This window comes from Macaca nemestrina, chromosome 13 (assembly GCF_043159975.1).
Source record: "Macaca nemestrina isolate mMacNem1 chromosome 13, mMacNem.hap1, whole genome shotgun sequence".
NCBI lineage: Eukaryota > Metazoa > Chordata > Mammalia > Primates > Cercopithecidae > Macaca > Macaca nemestrina.
The window spans coordinates 33340524-33359658 of record NC_092137.1 but is presented as its reverse complement, the minus strand read 5'-3'; the positions used below and the strand labels follow the sequence as shown (position 1 = coordinate 33359658).

General features: G+C 38.4%; 1 protein-coding gene across 18 annotated transcripts in view; it reads right to left on the bottom strand.

Annotated features, from left to right (window-relative positions):
• LOC105464817 (latent transforming growth factor beta binding protein 1) overlaps positions 1–19135 on the bottom strand; it is a 445139-nt gene that overhangs the window by 68495 nt on the left and 357509 nt on the right. For all 18 annotated transcript variants that reach the window (XM_024787691.2, XM_024787692.2, XM_011712889.3 and 15 more), the window contains one exon: positions 17561–17686. In XM_024787691.2, the coding sequence (XP_024643459.2) occupies positions 17561–17686 (126 nt within the window). The remainder of the gene's footprint in view (positions 1–17560; positions 17687–19135) is intronic.

Below are 19135 nucleotides of genomic sequence, written 5' to 3'. Positions count from 1 at the left end.
AACAAAATGATGAGCAAGAAAATGTTTAGGCCAGGCACAATGGCTTACGCCCGTAATCCTAGCACTTCGGGAGGCCGAGATGGGCAGATCACCTGAGGTCAGGAGTTCGAGACCAACCTGGCCAACATGGTGAAACTTTAACAAAAATACAAAAATTAGCCAGGCGTGGAGGTGGGTACCTGTGATCCCAGCTACTTGAGAAGCTGAGGTAGGAGAACCACTTGAACCCTGGAGGCGGAGGTTGTAGTGAGCAGAGATCACACCATTGCACTCCAGCCTGGGAGACAAAAGTGAAACTCCGTCTTTAAAAAAAAAAAAAAAAAAGCAGCCGGGCGCAGTGGCTCACGCCTGTAATCCCAGCACTTTGGGAGGCCGAGGCGGGCAGATCATGAGGTCAGGAGATCAAGACCATCCTGGCTAACACGGTGAAACCCCATCTCTACTAAAAATACAAAAAAATTAGCCGGGTGTGGTGGTAGGCGCCTGTAGTCCCAGCTACTCGGGAGGCTGAGGCAGGAGAATGGCGTGAACCTGGGAGGCTGAGCTTGCAGTGAGCCTAGATCGCGCCACTGCACTCTAGCCTGGGCGACAGAGCAAGACTCCGTCTCAAAAAAAAAAAAAAAAAAAAAAAAAAAAAAGCTTAAAGAAATACAGATAAATGCACAAAAGTGATTACAACAGAATAGGAAAATAACAAAGAGCAGTTAAAAAAAATAAAAGCACTATAAAATTAAAAGGCAAATTAAAGAATGAGGGAACTATCTGTAAAACATTGATAAATGATTATTATACTTAATACACATAATCAGTTAGAAAACACTAATATTCTACCTCAGGCAAAAAAAAAAAAAAACATTGTCAGAAGAAAGTAGCTAGATATGCAAGTGGTCAGCCTCATTGATAATAAATGCAAGTTGGCCAGGTACGGTGGCTCACGCCTGTAAAATCCCAGCACTTTGGGAGGCCGAGGTGGGCAGATCACAAGGTCAGGAGATCGAGACCATCCTGGCTGGTCTATATACATACACACATTGTTTTCAAGCAGACAAGGACTATTTACTAAAATTCATAATATTTGGTGCCATAACAAATTTCAAGGATTGAAGTCATTTAGAGTATATTCTCTGGCCATAGTGGTTTTAAGGTAGAAATCAGTAACAAAAAGTTAACCAGAAAATACCCAAACATCTGGATATTAAGCAAAACACTTCTAAACAATTCATTGGTCAAAGGAAAAAAATGACAATGAACTTTAGAAATATTTTATGTAAATAACAAAATACAACATATCAAAACTTGGGGATTCAGATAAAGTCATTCTTAGAAATAAATCTATACCTATAAATACAAACATTAGAAGACTGATAATCTAATGATTATCAGTCTTCTAATGTATTAGATTGCAGTGAGCAAAGATAATGAGCAAAGATAATTATTAAGTATTCACTAAGTATACATTAAGTGCAGTGATAAGTATTCATTGCATATCATTATTAAGATCTACTTCAAGTAGTTAGAAATAAAGACAATTTAAACCCCAAAATGTAAATATAAAAAATATAGAAAAAATAATAGATATAAAAGGAAAAATTAATAAAAGAGAAAACAAAGAAAAAAAATCAACAAAAGTTGTTTCTTTGAAATGACTAATAACCCTAGGAAAACTGATCAAGGGTGAAACAGAAGCACAAATTACTGAAATTTTAAAAAAGACATCACTACATATATACAGAGAAGAGGATATTATAAATAACTTTGTGTAAATAAACATGGAATTTTACCTAAATGGATAAATTCCTCGAAAAACAAAACTCACTGAAACTGACATGAAAAGTCAAAAGCCTGAATATTATTTTATCTACTAATGAAATCTTAACTGCAATTTAAAAACTTTTATAACGCATAGGCACAAAAACAAAATAAAGCAAAAACAAACATTCCAGGCACAAATGACCTTACTGGTGAATTCTTCAAAGATTTTTTTTTTTTTTTTTGAGACCATGATAGAGAAAACATGAGTCCAGAAAAGCAAAGCAACAAAATAGATATTGTCTGGGTCCCTGAATTATAGACCTATATTATCAGTCCTAGATTACTGAAGCTTAGACTGCTATAAGGAAAACAAATTTTTATCTTATTTTAAAATCCAGTCAGCGTAATTCACCACATTAACATAATAAAGAAGAAAATAACATAATTATTTCAATAGATGCAGAAAAATCATCTGTTAAAATTCAAAACCAAGCATGATAAAGAACATTAGCAAACCAGATATATAAGGGAACTTCTTTATCTGATAAAGAATATCTATTAAGAAAAAAAAAAAACTTATGGCAAGCATCATATTAAATGTCTTCACTGCTGATATCAGGAAAGAGACAAGCAAGCTGTCACCAATTCTAGTCAACATTGCAGTAGAGGTCCTAGACAGTACAGTAAGACATGAAAAGGAAATAAAAATATGCTTATCAGAAGAGAAGGAATAAAACTAGCATTACTTACACAACATAATTGTATATGTAGGAGATGCAAAGAAATCTGCATATAAACTGCTAGAATTAACAAGTAGATTTAGCAAGGTCATGGATACAAGTTCAATGTACAATAATCAAATTTAGCTCTATATACTAGTGAAAAACAATTATAAGGGTAAAAAAAAATTTAATACCATTCACAACCACATGCAAATATTGAAGACCTAGGAATAAGTCTTAAATAGTATAATAATAATAAAAAATAAATAAAAAAAAAGCTATGCAAGACTTTATACAAAAATCTGCAACAAAACACTAAGACAAACGAAAGAAACCCTAATAGAGGGGTGTGTCGTATTCACAGATTAGATGACTCAATACTGTAAAATGCCAACCCTCCCCAAATTCATCTATTGATTCAACTCAATTCCAATCAAAATCCCAGCAGAGTTTTGTAAAAATTGATCACCCGATTATAACATTTATATAGAAATGCAAAGGGCCAAGAATAGCTGTGACAATCTCAAGAACAGAAGTAAAGAATTTAGAATTGACAGCACAAAACATTAAAATTCATTATAAAGCTACTGTAACTAAGACAATGTACTATTGGTACAAAGATAAACCTATTAAATAATATGAATAATACAGAAATATATTCATACACATCTGACCCCATGGTTAATAAAAAAGTTTCAGATTAGTGGGAAAAAGGCACTCTTTTCAATAAATAGTGATGACCTAATTTGATGTCCATTTAGGAAATGAAGAAATCTTGACCCCTATTTCTCACCATATGCAAAAAAATTTCAGGGGCCTTACAAATCCAAATTTAAAATGTAAAACAATAAAGCTTTTAGAAGACAACATAACTACCTTAATGACTTTAGGGTCTGCAAAGATTCTGGACATAAAAATACTGATCTGAAATAAAATAATTAAAACACTGGACTTCATTAAAATTAACAACTTGAGTTCACCTGAAGTTGCCTTAAAATAGTTGTTTTGAGCACTTCAGTTTGAAGAAGCTTGTTACGCAGAATCAGACAACAGAAACAATATCCAAAGAGCCAATAAGGGTATGACAAGTTGTTAAAGCTATATCTTCACAAGGGAAACACAAATTGAGACCATAACGAGATACCTTTACTCAGTATAGTGAAACCTTAAGAGGAATGACAATACCAATTATTGACAATAATGTGGATCTGAGACTCCTACCTTTTGCTGGTAGCAGTGTAAACTGGTACTCTGAAAAACCGGCCATATATATGCAAGTGAAACATACATATATTCCATGACCCAGAAATTACACTTCTTAGTGATATCCAAGAGAAATTAGTGATTATGCCCACTAAAAGTCACGTTCAAGAATATTGACAGGAAGTGTATTCACAACAGCCTCACACAGGAAGCAAGCCAAATGACCATTAACAGCAGAATGGATACATAATGTAGTATACAATGAAATACTATATAGCAATGAAAATAAATGGACTACTACATATGACAAGACAGATGAAACTTACAAATATAATGTAGCATAAAAGAAGCCAGACACAAAGGAGTACATATTATGATTACATGTAGCTAATGTTCAAAACCAGGTGATATGGTTTGGCTGTGTCCCCACCCAAAATCTTACCTTGAATTGTAATCCCCAAAATCCCCACATGTCAAGGGCAGGACCAGGTGGAGGCAAGTGGATCATGGGAGCGGTTTCCCCAATGCTGTTCTCATGATAGTGAGTGAGTCTCATGAGATCTGATGATTTTATAAGTGTCTGACATTTTCCCCGCTTGCACTCACTCCATCCTGCCACCCTGTAAAGAAGGTACCTACTCCTCCTTTGCCTTCCACCATGACTGTAAGTTTCCTGAGGCCTCCCCAGCAATGAATGGTGAGTTAATAAAACCTCTTTCCTTTATACATTATCCAGTCTTGGGTATTTCTTCATAGCAGTGTGAGAACAGACTAATACACCAGGCAGAACGAATCTACAGTAACGAAGTCAGGATAGTGGTAAGTGCTACGTCTGAGTATTGGATATGAGGGTGGGGAATAATCACGAGGAAGTCTGAGGGAGGTTCAGGGGGCTGGTTACCAGGTATGCTCACTATAAATGCTTGTCAAGCGGTTGCCTTATGATATAGGCACTTTTCTACACGCAATTTATTTTTATTTTATTTATTTTTATTTATTTTTTTGAGATGGAGTCTCGCTCTTGTTGCCCAGGCTAGAGTGCAGTGGTGCCATCTCAGCTCACTGCAACCTCCACCTTCCAGTTTCCAGTAATTCTCCTGCCTCAGCCTCCCAAGTAGCTGAGATTACAGGCGCCCACCACCATACCCAGCTAATTTTTGTATTTTCAGTAGAGACGGGATTTCACCATGTTGGTCAGGGTGGTCTCAAACTGGTGACCTTGTGATCCACCCAACTCAGCCTCCCAAAGTGCTGGGATTACAGGTGTGAATCACTGCGCCCAGTCCTCACATGCATTTTAAATACCAACTTGAATGTTTACTGGAAAAAAAAGAGATAATCCACACTGCTGCATTTCCTGGTTAGACTCTCTTACCATTTCAAAATCTAACTTTGCTTTTCTATTTCCCATGGGTTAGAGGTATTGTGGCATATGCATTAGACTGAAATATTAAGGCACTCTGAGTAGTCATCTTGACCACCACTTCCTATCTGCTTATTGTAAGACATTCTAATACCCTATAACTTATTTTTCTCCAAATGCAAAATGAAGTCAAGCTACTTTTTTTAAAATGGGAATATAAGCAAAAATAAGAAACATATGTAATCTAATATATCTTTCCTTAAAAACTCAACTCCATTTGTACATGACCCACTCTATGTCATGGGAGTTATTTTAATCCTCTGTCTTCAGTATTCTACTGTTCTTCAGTCTTGTAGAACGTGATGGAGAATTATTATGGAATTTAAAAAAATCATTTTCTTAGAATTACAACAGCATTGTTACGTATTCAGAACAGAATGCAATCCGAATAATAATTCTAAGATATCAGGCTTTGGAATTATGAATGTTTTTAAAAATAATAGAAGACAGAAGTAAGTCCTATTTCATGTTCAAAATATAGGTCACAGTTTACTGCAAAGCATTCATAAGGAGACACAGGGTCTGGATCAGTCCAGGCATCCAGGGCCCTCACTGGACTCATCCCCTTCCCAGAGTCTATCTGAACCACTAAGAGTGGGCTCCCAGGCCTGGTTCCTTTCCCCACTCCACATGTCCTTTCAAATGTTTAAAAATAAACAGTAGATGTTTATTTACAGAAGGGTAAAATATAAAATGCATTTTTAAACATTTTGATTTTTTTGAACATCCAAGAGTCCTAAGAATTTTTAAAGTATTTAAATTATATCAGCCAGGTGCAATGGCTCATGCCTGTAATCCCAGCACTTTGGGAGACTGAGGTGAACGGATCACCTGAGGTCAGGAGTTTCAGACCAGCCTGGCCAACATGGTGAAACCCTTCTCTATTAAGAAAATACAAAAATTAGCCAGGTGTGGTAGTGTGTGCCTGTAATCCCAGCTACTGGGGAGGCTGAGGCAGGAGAATTGCTTAAACCCAGGAGGCGGAGGCAGCAATGACCTGAGATCGCACCACTGCACTCCAGCCTGAGTGACAGAGCGAGATTCCGCCTCCAAATAAATAAATAAATAAATAAATAAATAAATAGCATCCCTCATTCGCATTTCCAATAGGCCTTGAAGACAAAGAAGCAGGGTAAATGCATAGAAGATTCTCTCTTTATCATCCCAAATAAGGTCAAGAATGAATATCTTCATGATTGAAGTCAGTTTAGATTAAGTGTTTTTTTTTTTTTAAATCCCATAAAAGCATGCCAGCATTTACATTTCGAACTGTATCAACAAGCTCATTCAGTGAATGACCAAGAAAATGGGGAAAGTGGTTTGTTTTGAACAGTTTTCCTCACTGAGGGAGGGAGCTCACAAAGCTCAGGTTTTGTATCTGGAAAGGGCATTTGTGTCATTAACAGCTTTGCAAACACGCAGTTTGTGCTGGGCATGATATCTTCCCACTCCATGAATGGAGAAACGGGGTGGAGTTGGAGGTGCTGCGTGAGAAAGCCATTGAGTGTGCCAGATGTTTGTTCAATTATAATAAAACCTTGATATTATACATGAAAATTCAAAACTGAGTATCTGGGACATTTTAAAGCAATATTCTGAATTAGATCGAAAAGTAGTATATATTTAATGAAACACAAAACACTTTTTTTTTTAACAAAAGCAAAATCTATAGATACTATAAGTCATCTGTGATTCTTTACAGAAAGAGAATCAAAGTATATTTCTAAATTTAAAGACATTTTCTTCCTATTTCTTTCTACTATGAGCTGACAGTGTATAAAACAGAAAAAGTGTATGAGGAAGATTTGAATTTGTTATAGAAAAGAAATACTTCTAAAATTTTTAAAGGAAAAAAAGAAGAAAGCCCCCAAAATCCACCTTTCTACTCCTGTAGGTAAAGGATTACAGTTTACTATGATACAAGGAACAATCTTAAAAAAGTGGAGTGTTTTAGCTCCATTATAAATAAATTCCACGATGTTCAGAAAAAGTTCTTTACCTATTAAGGGAAAATCTTAACTTCATTTGCAAATTTCTTCTAATTACTCACAAAACATAAATGTGAAATATACATTTTGTTTTACACTGTTCTAAGTTTTCAAAATGCTCTATTACTTTGTCTTTACATAATTATATATAACCATTGGATAGTCTTGGAATTAATGTAGTAGTTTTACATATTCATATCTGGGATTAAGAAAAATAAATGTCTTCTAAATTTAGATCCATGCTGTACACTTTCTCTTTTCATATAGCTTTTCTTACACTAAAAGGTACTGCCAGTGAGGACTGGGAGAAAGCCCTACACACAGGCCAAACATATCAAACCCCAGATTCATCTTTTTGACGCTTAGGCCTCAGAGGCAACATAAAATCAGCCAAAAAATTCTCACTTTTTTCACTATTCTAATTTTTCTCTTTCTATATTCAAATAGAAGGCCAAGAAAGATCAGTTATAAAACCACAGAAAATAGACAGTGTACCTCTAGAAATAACAGCTCCAATGCTCAAATGCAAACAAGCATCAGTGCTGGCTGTCAGCTTACTAGCCCTTGATACAGGGAATGACTTAAAGCTGGAACTACTTCGTGGGTGAATGGAAAAGAGTCATATGAAACTCTTAGGGAAAACAAAGGGTGAAGAATTAAAGCACGTTATATATAAATGAGTTACTATACTATGTTCTATATGATTTAAGATAAATTCGGGATTTAAAAATAGAGGCGAGGCACGGTGGCTCACGCCTGTAATCTCAGCACTTTGGGAGGCTGAGGTGGGCAGATTACAAGGTCAGAAGATAGAGACCATCCTGGCTAACAGAGTGAAACCCTATCCCTACTAAAAATAAAAAAAAAAATTAGCCGGGTATGGTGGCACAAGCCTGTCATCCCAGCCACTCGGGAGGCTGAGGCAGGAGAATCACTTGAACCTGGGAGGCGGAGATTGCAGTGAGCCAAGATCTCGGTACTGCACTCCAGCCTGGGCGACAGAAGGAGACTCCATTTCAAAAAACAAAAAAAGATAGAATATGGTAATCATCAATATCAGGACATGAACTTGGAAACACCATACAATTCCATTCACAAATACTTATTTAATCTGCATGTTATATATGTTGTAAGTATTGACAATACAAAAATAAAATAGTTGTTAAATGTTTCCCTCCTTTTAGATGTTCACATAGTAAGGAAACCAATGACAATACAGTCATTCCTTTTTATTGGTGGAGGATATGTTCCAAAATCCCCAATGGGTGCCTGGAACTGCAAATATTACTGAATCATATATATACTATGTTTTTTCCCCCCATACATACATATATACATACATACCTATGATAAAGTTTAATTTATAAATTAGGCAAAGTAAGAATTAATAGTAATAATAAAACAGGACAATTGTAACAATATACTGTAACAAAAGTTAAGTGATTGTAGTCTCTCTAAAAATACTGTAATATTTGTAGGCTGTGGTTGACCATGGTAACTAAAACCACATGAAGTAAAACTGCAGACAAGAAAGGACTGCTATAACTAAGGTACTAGTGTAAGAAGTGCTGCAATAGTAACAACAGCTCACATTCATTGAGTATGTTCCATGGGCTACTCCATTCTCAGCGGATACTTGCCAACACACATCGACTCCATTTGGGAGCTATTATTATCCTTACTGTACAGAGGGGGAACTGAAGCACTCAAGGTTTACTAACTTATCCAAGTTCACACAGCTTGGAAGTGCTGGAACAAGAGCTCCAGCCCATGTACCCAAACTCACCAGCATAACTTCTTAACCACTACTACACCCACTAGTTATGCAGGGTGTGCGTTAGACAATCAAGTCTTCAAAAAATAGGGAAGGATTCACAGAAGTGTACATCACATTCAGTTTGGAGTAATCTTATTAAGAACATTTCCTAGTAGTCCAGGATGAGCTACAGACTGTCCCTTTCTCCCTTGGTTCATTTGCCAAATACGTATTGTGCCCCAACTGATTATAGATGGTCTCCAACCTAGGATAGTTTCACTTAGGACTTTTTGTTTGTTTGTTTTGAGATGGAGTCTGGTTCTGTCACCCAGGCTAAAATGCAATGGTGTGATCTCAGCTCACTGCAACCTCTGCCTCCCGGGCTCATGTGATTCTCCTTCCTCAGCCTCCCAAGTAGCTGGACTACAGGTGCGTGCCACGTCTGGGTAAATTTTTTGCATTTTTAGTAGAGATGGTGTTTCATCATGTTGGCCAGGCTGGTCTCAAACTCCCGACCTCAGGTGATCTGCCTGCCTCAGCCTCCCAAAGTGCTGGGATTACAGGCATGAGCTACCGCGCCCGGTCGATTTTTTTACTTTATGATGGTACAAGAGCAATATGCATTCAGCAGAAACTGTACTTCACGTTCCCATACAACCATTCTGTTGTTCACTTTCAGTATAATAAATTACATGAGATATTCAACACTTTATTATACAATTGTTTTTCTTGTACTAGATGGTTTTGCCTAACTATAGGCTAGTGTAAGTGTTCTGAGCATGTTTAGAACATGCTAGAAGCAAGCTAGGCTAAGCTATAATGTTTGGTAGGTTAGGTGTACTTGATGCATTTTTGACTTTCCATTTATGATAGGGTTATGTCCTTATAACCTATTTGGACATGTAACCAATGAGGTTATATGTAACCTCATATAGGTTATGAGGATATAACCCTATCATAAATTGAGTAGCGTCTGTATTCCCAATGGCATACAGAGCTGTAAAAAATACAGAACAATCCCTATTTCACTGGCCTTAAAGTCTAGCAATGGACAAAGAACAATAAACAAGGTAAAGAAGTAGAATAAGGTGGTAAAGAAATAAAAAAGCAAAAAAAAAAAAAAAAAAAAAAAACAGGAAGTGAATTCATTCATTACAGGGTGAGTGAATCTGAGAAAGGATGGTTAGAAACCGGCTCACTATGGAAACAGCATTTAAATAGGGACGACAGGAGGTAAGTGGTAACAATCTTGTACTATACTTCTGATTCGTATAATGTATTTCCTCATTCTAAGCTGTTTGTTGCAGCCAAAATCAAACCAATTAATACTTAACCTACTTACAGGTTTATTGTGAAGATTAAATGAGAAGGCAGGTGCAATGCACTTAGCATAGTGCCTGGCTTGTAATAAGAACTCAGTGAATGCTATTATACATTAACTAGACACTGTTTTAATAAAATCATGCAATCAGATATATAATGTACCTCCAGTCCACTCACAGTGGGAGACCAAGATAGTCGCTTAATATTCTATCAGATGTCTAAAAAGTAACTGTTTCCAGAACATGCGTATGAAGCATTACAATTCAGGTCTCAAGTACAGAAACACTGCTTACAATAACCTTCCATGATCTAAAAAGAACTCGGGTTGTTGACATCAAAGGAGTCACCAAAATAGATGTAGGATGCCCAGAGCCCAGAGCACGAGTGGATGTCAGTATAAGGTATGCAGGGTCAGCTAGCCTAGTCATGGACTTCACTTTCTGGCAGTCTTGGGCCTATTTTTTTGGCTGCAAGGAAAGTGTTTACTTCTCCTTCTATGAACAGATGATTTCCATAGCTCTGGGGTTTGAAAAGGTCAGCAGTGATAAAAAAAAAAAAAAAAAAAGGCTTACGAAGAGCTCTCAAATTTTTTGCTACTATTATGAATTCCTTTATACAAATGCTGATATATGGAAGACAATCAAGCTATGCATGGAAAATCTGCATTTCAAGTCCAAAAGCAACTCATTCCAGAAAAATTTCCTCAGCTCTCTCCCTAATGATTTAAACATCCATTTTCACTCACTTCTGCAGAAGTACATTCACAGGAAGAGTGAGTGTGAACAGTAGCTTTTATAGCTGGAAGCCACTTTCTTTCTTTACCTAGAATGTTGTATGATCCTTTTTCTTTTCACACATGGAAGAGAGTGGATTCTGTTGTTAAAATTCTCTCTACTAAGAAATACTAAAATCATCATCTCTTAGTAGAGTTTTCAGTTTCAGACCCAAAGACTCCTAAAAACCTGAAAATCTTGGGCTAAGCACACCACATGTAATATATTACTACGTCAGAGTTCTTCAGCGTCCCACTTGGCTAAATCATTTTCAAAAACATTTTCTCTTCGGTGATAGATAGTTCTATATCCATGCCACAAAACCACCAACTGCCTTGGGGCACTGTGTATGACTTGACGCTTTCACTCTCCCTCGTTCATAGAAAATGGACCTAAAAGTGTGAAAACAAACCCCGCGTCTGCTCCCAATTTGTTTCTTTTTTGATTTGGCAATGTTGTCTTTATTATGTTTTCTGGTTCCCAATGAATACAAAATTAGCCTGAGAGTTTGAATCCATCTTCTCTCGGTTGTGATATCACTACTCTCAGGACATGTCAACAAACAGGCAATTTTTACCAGTTTCCATTTCAGATGAATGTGTAAGCAAGGAGTGATTTACAGTAAATACTCAAGAAGGTTACAGGATTAGAGTCTCTGTAGATGTTTAGCAATAGGACTTGATTCCTGAATGCTTTGGGGATGCTTTGGGTATACTGTGGGAGTCAGAGTTCAGGTTAGATGTGACAAGAAGCCCCCTTCCAATCTTGCAGTGCTCAATTTTTCAAGCAAATAGTAGAATTGTTTTTGAAAACTAGGAGCAGAAGCTGCTGATCCCATACTCAGTCCAGGTTATTATTTTGAAAAGTGAGAAATAATACACCATCATCATCCAAGAGAGGAAAATACAATACAGGAGTGGAATATAGAATTATTAATAAAATGAAAGGTTTTCATTTTTCCTTTCCAATAAAAAAAAGGTAATGCCAAAAATATGTTTGAGTTTTCAAAAAGACTTTATTTTTAAGAGCAGTTTTAGGTTCCCAAAAAGATTACACAGAGAGTTTTCATTTATATCCTGTCTCCCTCACACCAGCTCCCAGCGTCTACCACTGCCAATCTTCTGCACCAGACTGGATGGTTGTTACGACTGATGAACTCTTACATCATTATCATCCAAAGTCCATAGTTTACATGAAGTGTTTACAACTCTTGGTGTTGTACTGTATCTGATTTTTTATTCTTGTCTGGACAATAGAATTCACGTTGACAGTTGGAAGAAAGTCGTCGGCTGCCATCTCATGCTCCCTTACCTATTTATTGATGGGCTTTTATCACTTAGCCAGTAGAAGACCAGTTTGAACATGACAGGCACTTCATATGGCTTCATTTCTTCACTCAGACAGAAAATTTTAGTTCACTTACAGAAGCAGAATAGCCGATTCTGACCATCCCAGTTAGCATCAAAGCAGCTTCCCACTTCTTGCTCTACCCTTCAGGTCCCCCATACTGCCCCATACTGTGCTCTACCTTTTCTTTTTTTTTCATAGAGTTTATCTCACTTTTTTTTTTATTTTTTATTTTTGAGACAGTCTTGCTCTGTCACCAGGCTGGAGTGCAGTGTGATCTTGGCTTACGGAAACCTCCACTTCCCATGTTCAAACAATTCACGTGCGTCAGCCTCCTGAGTAGCTGGAATTACAGGCGTGCACCACCGCAACCAGCTAATTTTTGTATTTTTAGTAGAGACAGGGTTTCACCATGTTTGCCAAGCTGGTCTGGAACTCCTAACCTCAAGTGATCCACCCGCCTCAGCCTCCCAAAGTGCTGGGATGACAGGTGTGAGCCACCGTGCCCGACCTTTATCACACTTTCTAACATCTTAGTTATCTATTAGTTTATTGCCTCCAAGTAAGCAGGGATCTTTTGTTGTTCTTCACCAACAAGGCCCCAGTACCTAGAACAGTGGATGGCACACAGGTAAGACAATAAATAGCCATCAAATGAAGGAATGAATGAGGATGCTTTCTAAAAGACAATACTTCAGGGAGTGATTTTGGCCATTGTTCGGAGGCCTAATTAGCCATGACTAACCAAGCCTGGCCAACACTGGAGGGAAAGGTGCCCAGGTCCTATAAGCTGCTGGCTGTGTGGCTGGGCTCCTTGGGGTCCCTGCTAGACGAACATGGCCGCTGGATCATGTGAACAGGATGGAGTGCACAGGTGTGCCGGATTCCACTGCAGTCACACAAGCCCTTGCTCAGCCTGGGCACATGCCTGAGAGAGCACAGTTGTTCCTGGCCGAGTGCAGCAAGGAAGAAGGCACGGAAAAGAGGTGACACAAAGTCAGAGACCAGGAGGTTTTCCCCCATGGGCCAAGGGACAGACATGGTGACCCCTAGGAATCTGACTACCACAAGTTTCCCTAATTTTCTCCCGCACGCATTCTACTAATGATGAAGAAACCGAATCTCAAGTCAGCTTATGAATGCAATGATAAGGATTTTTTTTCTTCTTTTGAGATATAGTTTCACTCTTGTTGCCCAGGCTGGAGTGCAATGGCACAATCTCGGCTCACTGCAACCTCTACCTCCTGGGTTCAAGTGATTCTCCTGCCTCAGCCTCCTGAGTAGCTGGGATTACAGGTGCCCACCACCATACCCAGCTAATTTTTGTATTTTTAGTAGAGACGGGGGTTCACCATATTGGCCAGGCTGGTCTCGAACTCCTGACCTCAGGTGATCCACCTGCCTCAGCCTCCCAAAGTGCTGGGATTACAGGTGTGAACCACCATGCCTGGCCAGATTTTTTTTTTTTTTTTTTTTCCAGAGACAGGGTCTGGCTCTGTCACCCAGGCTGGAGTACAGTGGTGCAACCATAGCTCACTGCAGCCTTGACCTCCTGGGCTCAAGCAATCCTCCCGCCTCAGTCTCCTGAGTAGCTGGGACTATAGACATGAGCCACCATGTCCAGCTAATAAAAAAAAATTTTTTTTTGTAGAGATAGGGCCTTGCTATGTTGCCCAGGCTTGATGATGAGTATTTTTCATGTGAATTAAAATTCCACAATAAAAAAGGGCAAAAGTAAAAAAGGCTAAACAAATGGATACAGTCAAATGGACCATAAAACAATGAGCTGAGTGAAAGAAAAGCTCTGGCTATAGCATGAAAGGAAGGTGGCAGACGGAGATAAACTATAACTGAGAGAGGAAAGGGAAGTGTGGCAGAAGTCAATCAAAAGAGTGCTGTTCCCCTGCAATTTCCTGACATCTGAGTCTGGGATTTGAAAAAAATATCCTGTGTATTATATTATATATGACACGTTACACTCTGCACTTATTTATATCCAGAAAGGGTAACTATGCTATGTTATAAATACGTGATGTATCCTACACATACCATTGGTTTCTTTATCCCCAACTCCCCTAGTGGAATGTAGGCTTCAGGTAGGCAAGAATTATACGTTTTACCCTCGGAACAGGGCCTGGAACCAGATAGGAACTCAGTAAATACTGGTTACGTGAGTGAATAAATGATAAATAGCTGCTCACCCACCACCTACTTCCCACTTTACTTGAACTGTGAATTACACCATTCTTTATCTGATATGGGAGAACCATGGTGAGTTTCTCCTTCCTCTCCCAGGTATGTATCCCAGACTACCATATACAGATTGAGTATCCCTTATCCAAAATGCTTAGGGCTAGAAGTATTTCAGATTTGGGATGTTTTTTTTGGGGGGGGGTGGTAATTTTGGAATGTGTACATTATTCTCACCTGTTGAGCATCCCTAATCCAAAAATCTAAAACCTGAAATGCTCAATGAGCATTTCCTTTGAGCATCATATCTGCACTCATAAAGTTGTAGAATTTGGAGTGCTTTAGATTTTGGATTTTCAGATTAGGAATACTCAACCTATACATGTAAGGGAAAGGAAGAAGCCAGTGGTGCCATTTTTATTTCTATAGAAGCTGCCATGCTACACTTAAGACAATTCATGTTGACAGAGTTTGCCTCTTCATTATGGTTCACTAACTACGACCAGATGCTGACACTTCTCCAAGTCATGGGAAATCAGGGAAGGGCCCTCCTTCCTTCAGCTATGTGGGGCTTATTTAGCCCTGCGTATAGTAGGGCAGGTCAGCCCTGGTGTCAACACAGCTTCAGCTCCTCGAAGAGAAGCTCAGAAGCAAATCAGTGAATGGGCATGAGATAAGAATGCCAGCCGCTTCTCAGTGTTAATTCAAGTACTATGCACAACTGCTCCACTACTAAATTTCAATCACACATCAGCCTCACTGCTGAATCCTGATCACACGAGCTGGCTTTGTCCTGCAGCACAGCCAGAGGTAGAATCAGGACATAGCACTACTGCCATAAGTTTCAGACTCAGTCTAACAAAGGAAAATTTGGACCAATTTAGAATATTGGATTAAGCCCATAAAAAATAAAATCCATGCAGAACTTATTCCAGAAAGAGAATAACATGCATAATAATTATGGAGATTTCTAGTTACACTACCATGTATAATACCAACATAATATCCCAACTTGTATTTCATTACTTATAAAATTGTACAGTTTCTGGAGTCAAGGCAGTATGGACCAAGTGTCACAAAGAGTATACTCAATGAGTGCAGTAATTTATAAAGCATTACAAGTTTTCTAAAACCACATTTTTAAATTCAAGTCTTTGCCAAGTCAATGACCAACAAAATTAGAGCTGCAACTAAATTACAGTGATTATGTAACTCTCAAGTTGCAGAAATCTGTGTTAAAAAAGTACAGAATTAAATAGCAAGTGCAAAAGACAAAATAAATGTGAATATATTTATGTTTAGCATATTCTTTTGGAACAACAGCTTTGACTAGTGAGCACTTGAGGTCACTTATGCTTTTTTTCTGAATATAATTTTGCATGGCACAACCATCAGTAGTTATACCAGAGAGCATTTTTTAGTGAAGCAAGCCTTTACCATCCATGATTTAGAGCTAAGCAAAGAAGCAAACCTGCATCTTTCTGGAGTTTAGGAATTCTGCAAATCTGTTTCATCAGTGACTCGGATGGGCTTGCACCCTATCCCTCAAGTTGAGGAATAGTGTAATCTCTGCAGAATGTATGCATTCATGGAGTGTCTTTTCTAAAAGCTCTGGTCTCAAAGCTCTAAATATAAAATTAACATAAAACTTGAAGCACTGAAGCATGGATTTCTTATAAATCTCTCATCACCCACATTATTATGATGCTTTCCTCCATTTCTCAACTTCCTATCCCTCCCAAACCCCTCAACCCGTTTGCTCAATCCCACCCTGAACTCTCTCTCTCCCAATGCAAGTCAAATCTGGTGTCCATGTTTTGTCTGCTCAGCAGGAGAGTAATTTCAACAATCTTCCGCTCTTTACAAGATCAGTTTATTTCTCCCAATATAATAATTAGTTTCAGATGAACCTGGTTGCTGGCACTCGGCTTGGTTCCATTCTGGTACTAGCAAGGAGAGCAGATACTTCCTGTTGCACTATTTTTTAGAGCAAAGAATCTGGGTACTACGTTAGACCCAGAACAAAACTTTTGCAATTGACTTCTTTAAAATATAGCTGAGTTTCAATAATCTAGATTCTCAAAAGAGATCTAGAAATTATGTTGATGGGAATCTTTTCAGTTTACTTTTAAAATGGTTCAGGTAAATTATTCCTCCATTTAGCAAGCTATAATAGATCATCAAGAACACAAATCTTACAAAAATAATCAGTGCTATATTCTTGCAAACATAAAGAGGTTGTAAGTAGGAAGCCAACAGCATTATCTTAACATCTTACAACTTAATTAGCTTTTAGGAGATAATAAATATTGATAGGTAAGTAAATATACTGCCTTGGAAATAAGGATATTAGGGGGAGAATTCTAGAAGATCTGTTCACAGTGATACAGAAAAATCAAGCAAGACATTCTTTTTTTTTTTTTTTTTAGACGGAGTCTTCCTCTTGTCACCCAGGCTGGAGTGCAATGGTGCAATCTCAGCTCACTGCGGCCTCTGCCTCCTGGGTTATAGCGATTCTCCTGCTTCAGCCTCCCAAATAGCTGGGATCACAGGTACCCACCACCACGCGCGGCTAATTTTTGTATATTTAGTAGAGACGAGGTTTCACCATGTTGGCCAGGCTGGTCTTGAACTCCTGGCCTCAAGTGATCTGCTTGCCTCGGCCTCCAAAAGTGCTGAGTGAGCCACCATACCCAGCCGCAAGGCATTTTTTATAAACAGAATAATCAAGACGATCTACATGAAGCACAATGAAAAGAGGCAGAGTCCCAGGGGAAAGGGAAGTTTTCATGGTTTTCCTTTGGGTCTCTCATATGTCTCCTATCAGTCCCTACACATTTCAACTCATTAATTCAGTACCAGTCGTGGATCCATCTGTAGGTGTTTTTATCATCATAACCTTAGGTTATCCTGTTCGTAAATCCCAGCAACCCCTGAGCTTTCAGGTATGGTTTACTTCGATGCATACACGCTTTGAGGCTTTGAATTATGCAGTACCTCTTAGTGTCTTCAAGTCTTTGTATAAGTGAAAGCAATCTCCTCTCTTATCACACAACAATACGATTTCGTATGCTTTATCTTACCTTCACACGTACGGCCATCTGCAGAGATTGAGAACCCCTGTTGGCAGACACAGTGGAAAGAACCCTCTGTGTTTAGGCACTCCCCTTGAGGACCACAAAGCCCTGGATGTTCACATTCATTAATATCTGTAATTTAAAAGAGAGTCTTCAAAACTTGAAAAAAATTGGTTTTGTTCTCATATACTATCAAACAGATGGTAAAGAAATCTACTATGACATGGCTGAACATGTATTTAGTGGCACAACTATACCATTTGTCCATAAATCAACCACAGGACAAGCTGAGTTATGAGAGAGAAACTATTTGGGTTGAGTCAGGAAATAGACAATGTACAACCATTTTTGACCTGCAAGAAAAGCGATTTCATAGGTTCAACCCAAAGCTACCCTTATTTTAGACATATAGGGGCTTGAGGAACACTCCACAACTCTGAGAGATGTTCTTTATTGGTGAGAATGCTGTGTTCTTCTTTGTCCTCTCCCATTGCCATGCACACAGCTGTTAGAGTCTGTAGTACCTTGTTACATTTCTGCCTATCCATCCCTAGGATGTGGGCTTCTTAAGGGCAAGGCTAGACATGTCTTATTTATAGTATTTGGCTCATTAATGGCACTTCACAAATACCTGCTGAATATATAAATGAAATAGACTCCAATCTATAACTCATTGGAAATGGGTAACAGAAATAAAATACAAGTAAAAGAAGGCCTATTTATTTATTTTAGAGACAGGGTCTCACTCTATTGCCCAGGTTGCAGTGCAGTGCATGATCACGGCTCATTGCAGTCTCAAACACCAGGGCACAAGTAATCCTCTCTCCTCAGCCTCTCAGGTAGCTACTTCCAAACACTGATAACACACGGACTGTTTACTGGAAGTAAAAAGCTCTTTTAAAGCAGTTCTGATTATATCGGCTAACGGTGCCCAAGATGAAACATAAAGCACCTAGAGAAAGGTTCACCTGTCCACAATGGTTCTGATACATGCAACTGTCTAACTGTTGCTTTACTCATCTGTGTCCCTCATTACACTGATGGCTCCTTAATCAGTGATTTCACAGAAATTTATAATTTGGCATGTGTAAACGAAAACACGAAACCGAACTGCTTTCTGAATCTCAAATGTATCCTGCCACATTTCAGTTGAAAAGCTCTGAGTTCCTGACTCCTACTGGGTACACTGCAGGGTCTTATGAATGTTTGTCCACCACAAAATTTCTCAGTTATTTTCATTCTCTGCTAACTGAATGGTGACTAGTGAAGGTTTTTTTAGTTAATTGGGGTCATAAAAATGATCACATGTCCTTAGCAGCAGCATTCAGGTGGCAGAGCTCCACTAAGGTTGTTTTCCTATTTTCCCGAAGTCTCGTAGGCCTTCCCTTTATCTCTTACAAAAGAGGTCTTCAGTACAGGAACCCACATGAATACTGCAAAGCTTAATAAGAACAGGGAAAAGGTACAGATTGTATGTTCTTCCTATTGGCTGCTAGAACATGCTTGGCCACTGACCCAGTGGTCTTCAATAAAGTCATCCCTTTCCCTACAGCCAGAATCTCCTGAAGCTCTTCTTTTTGA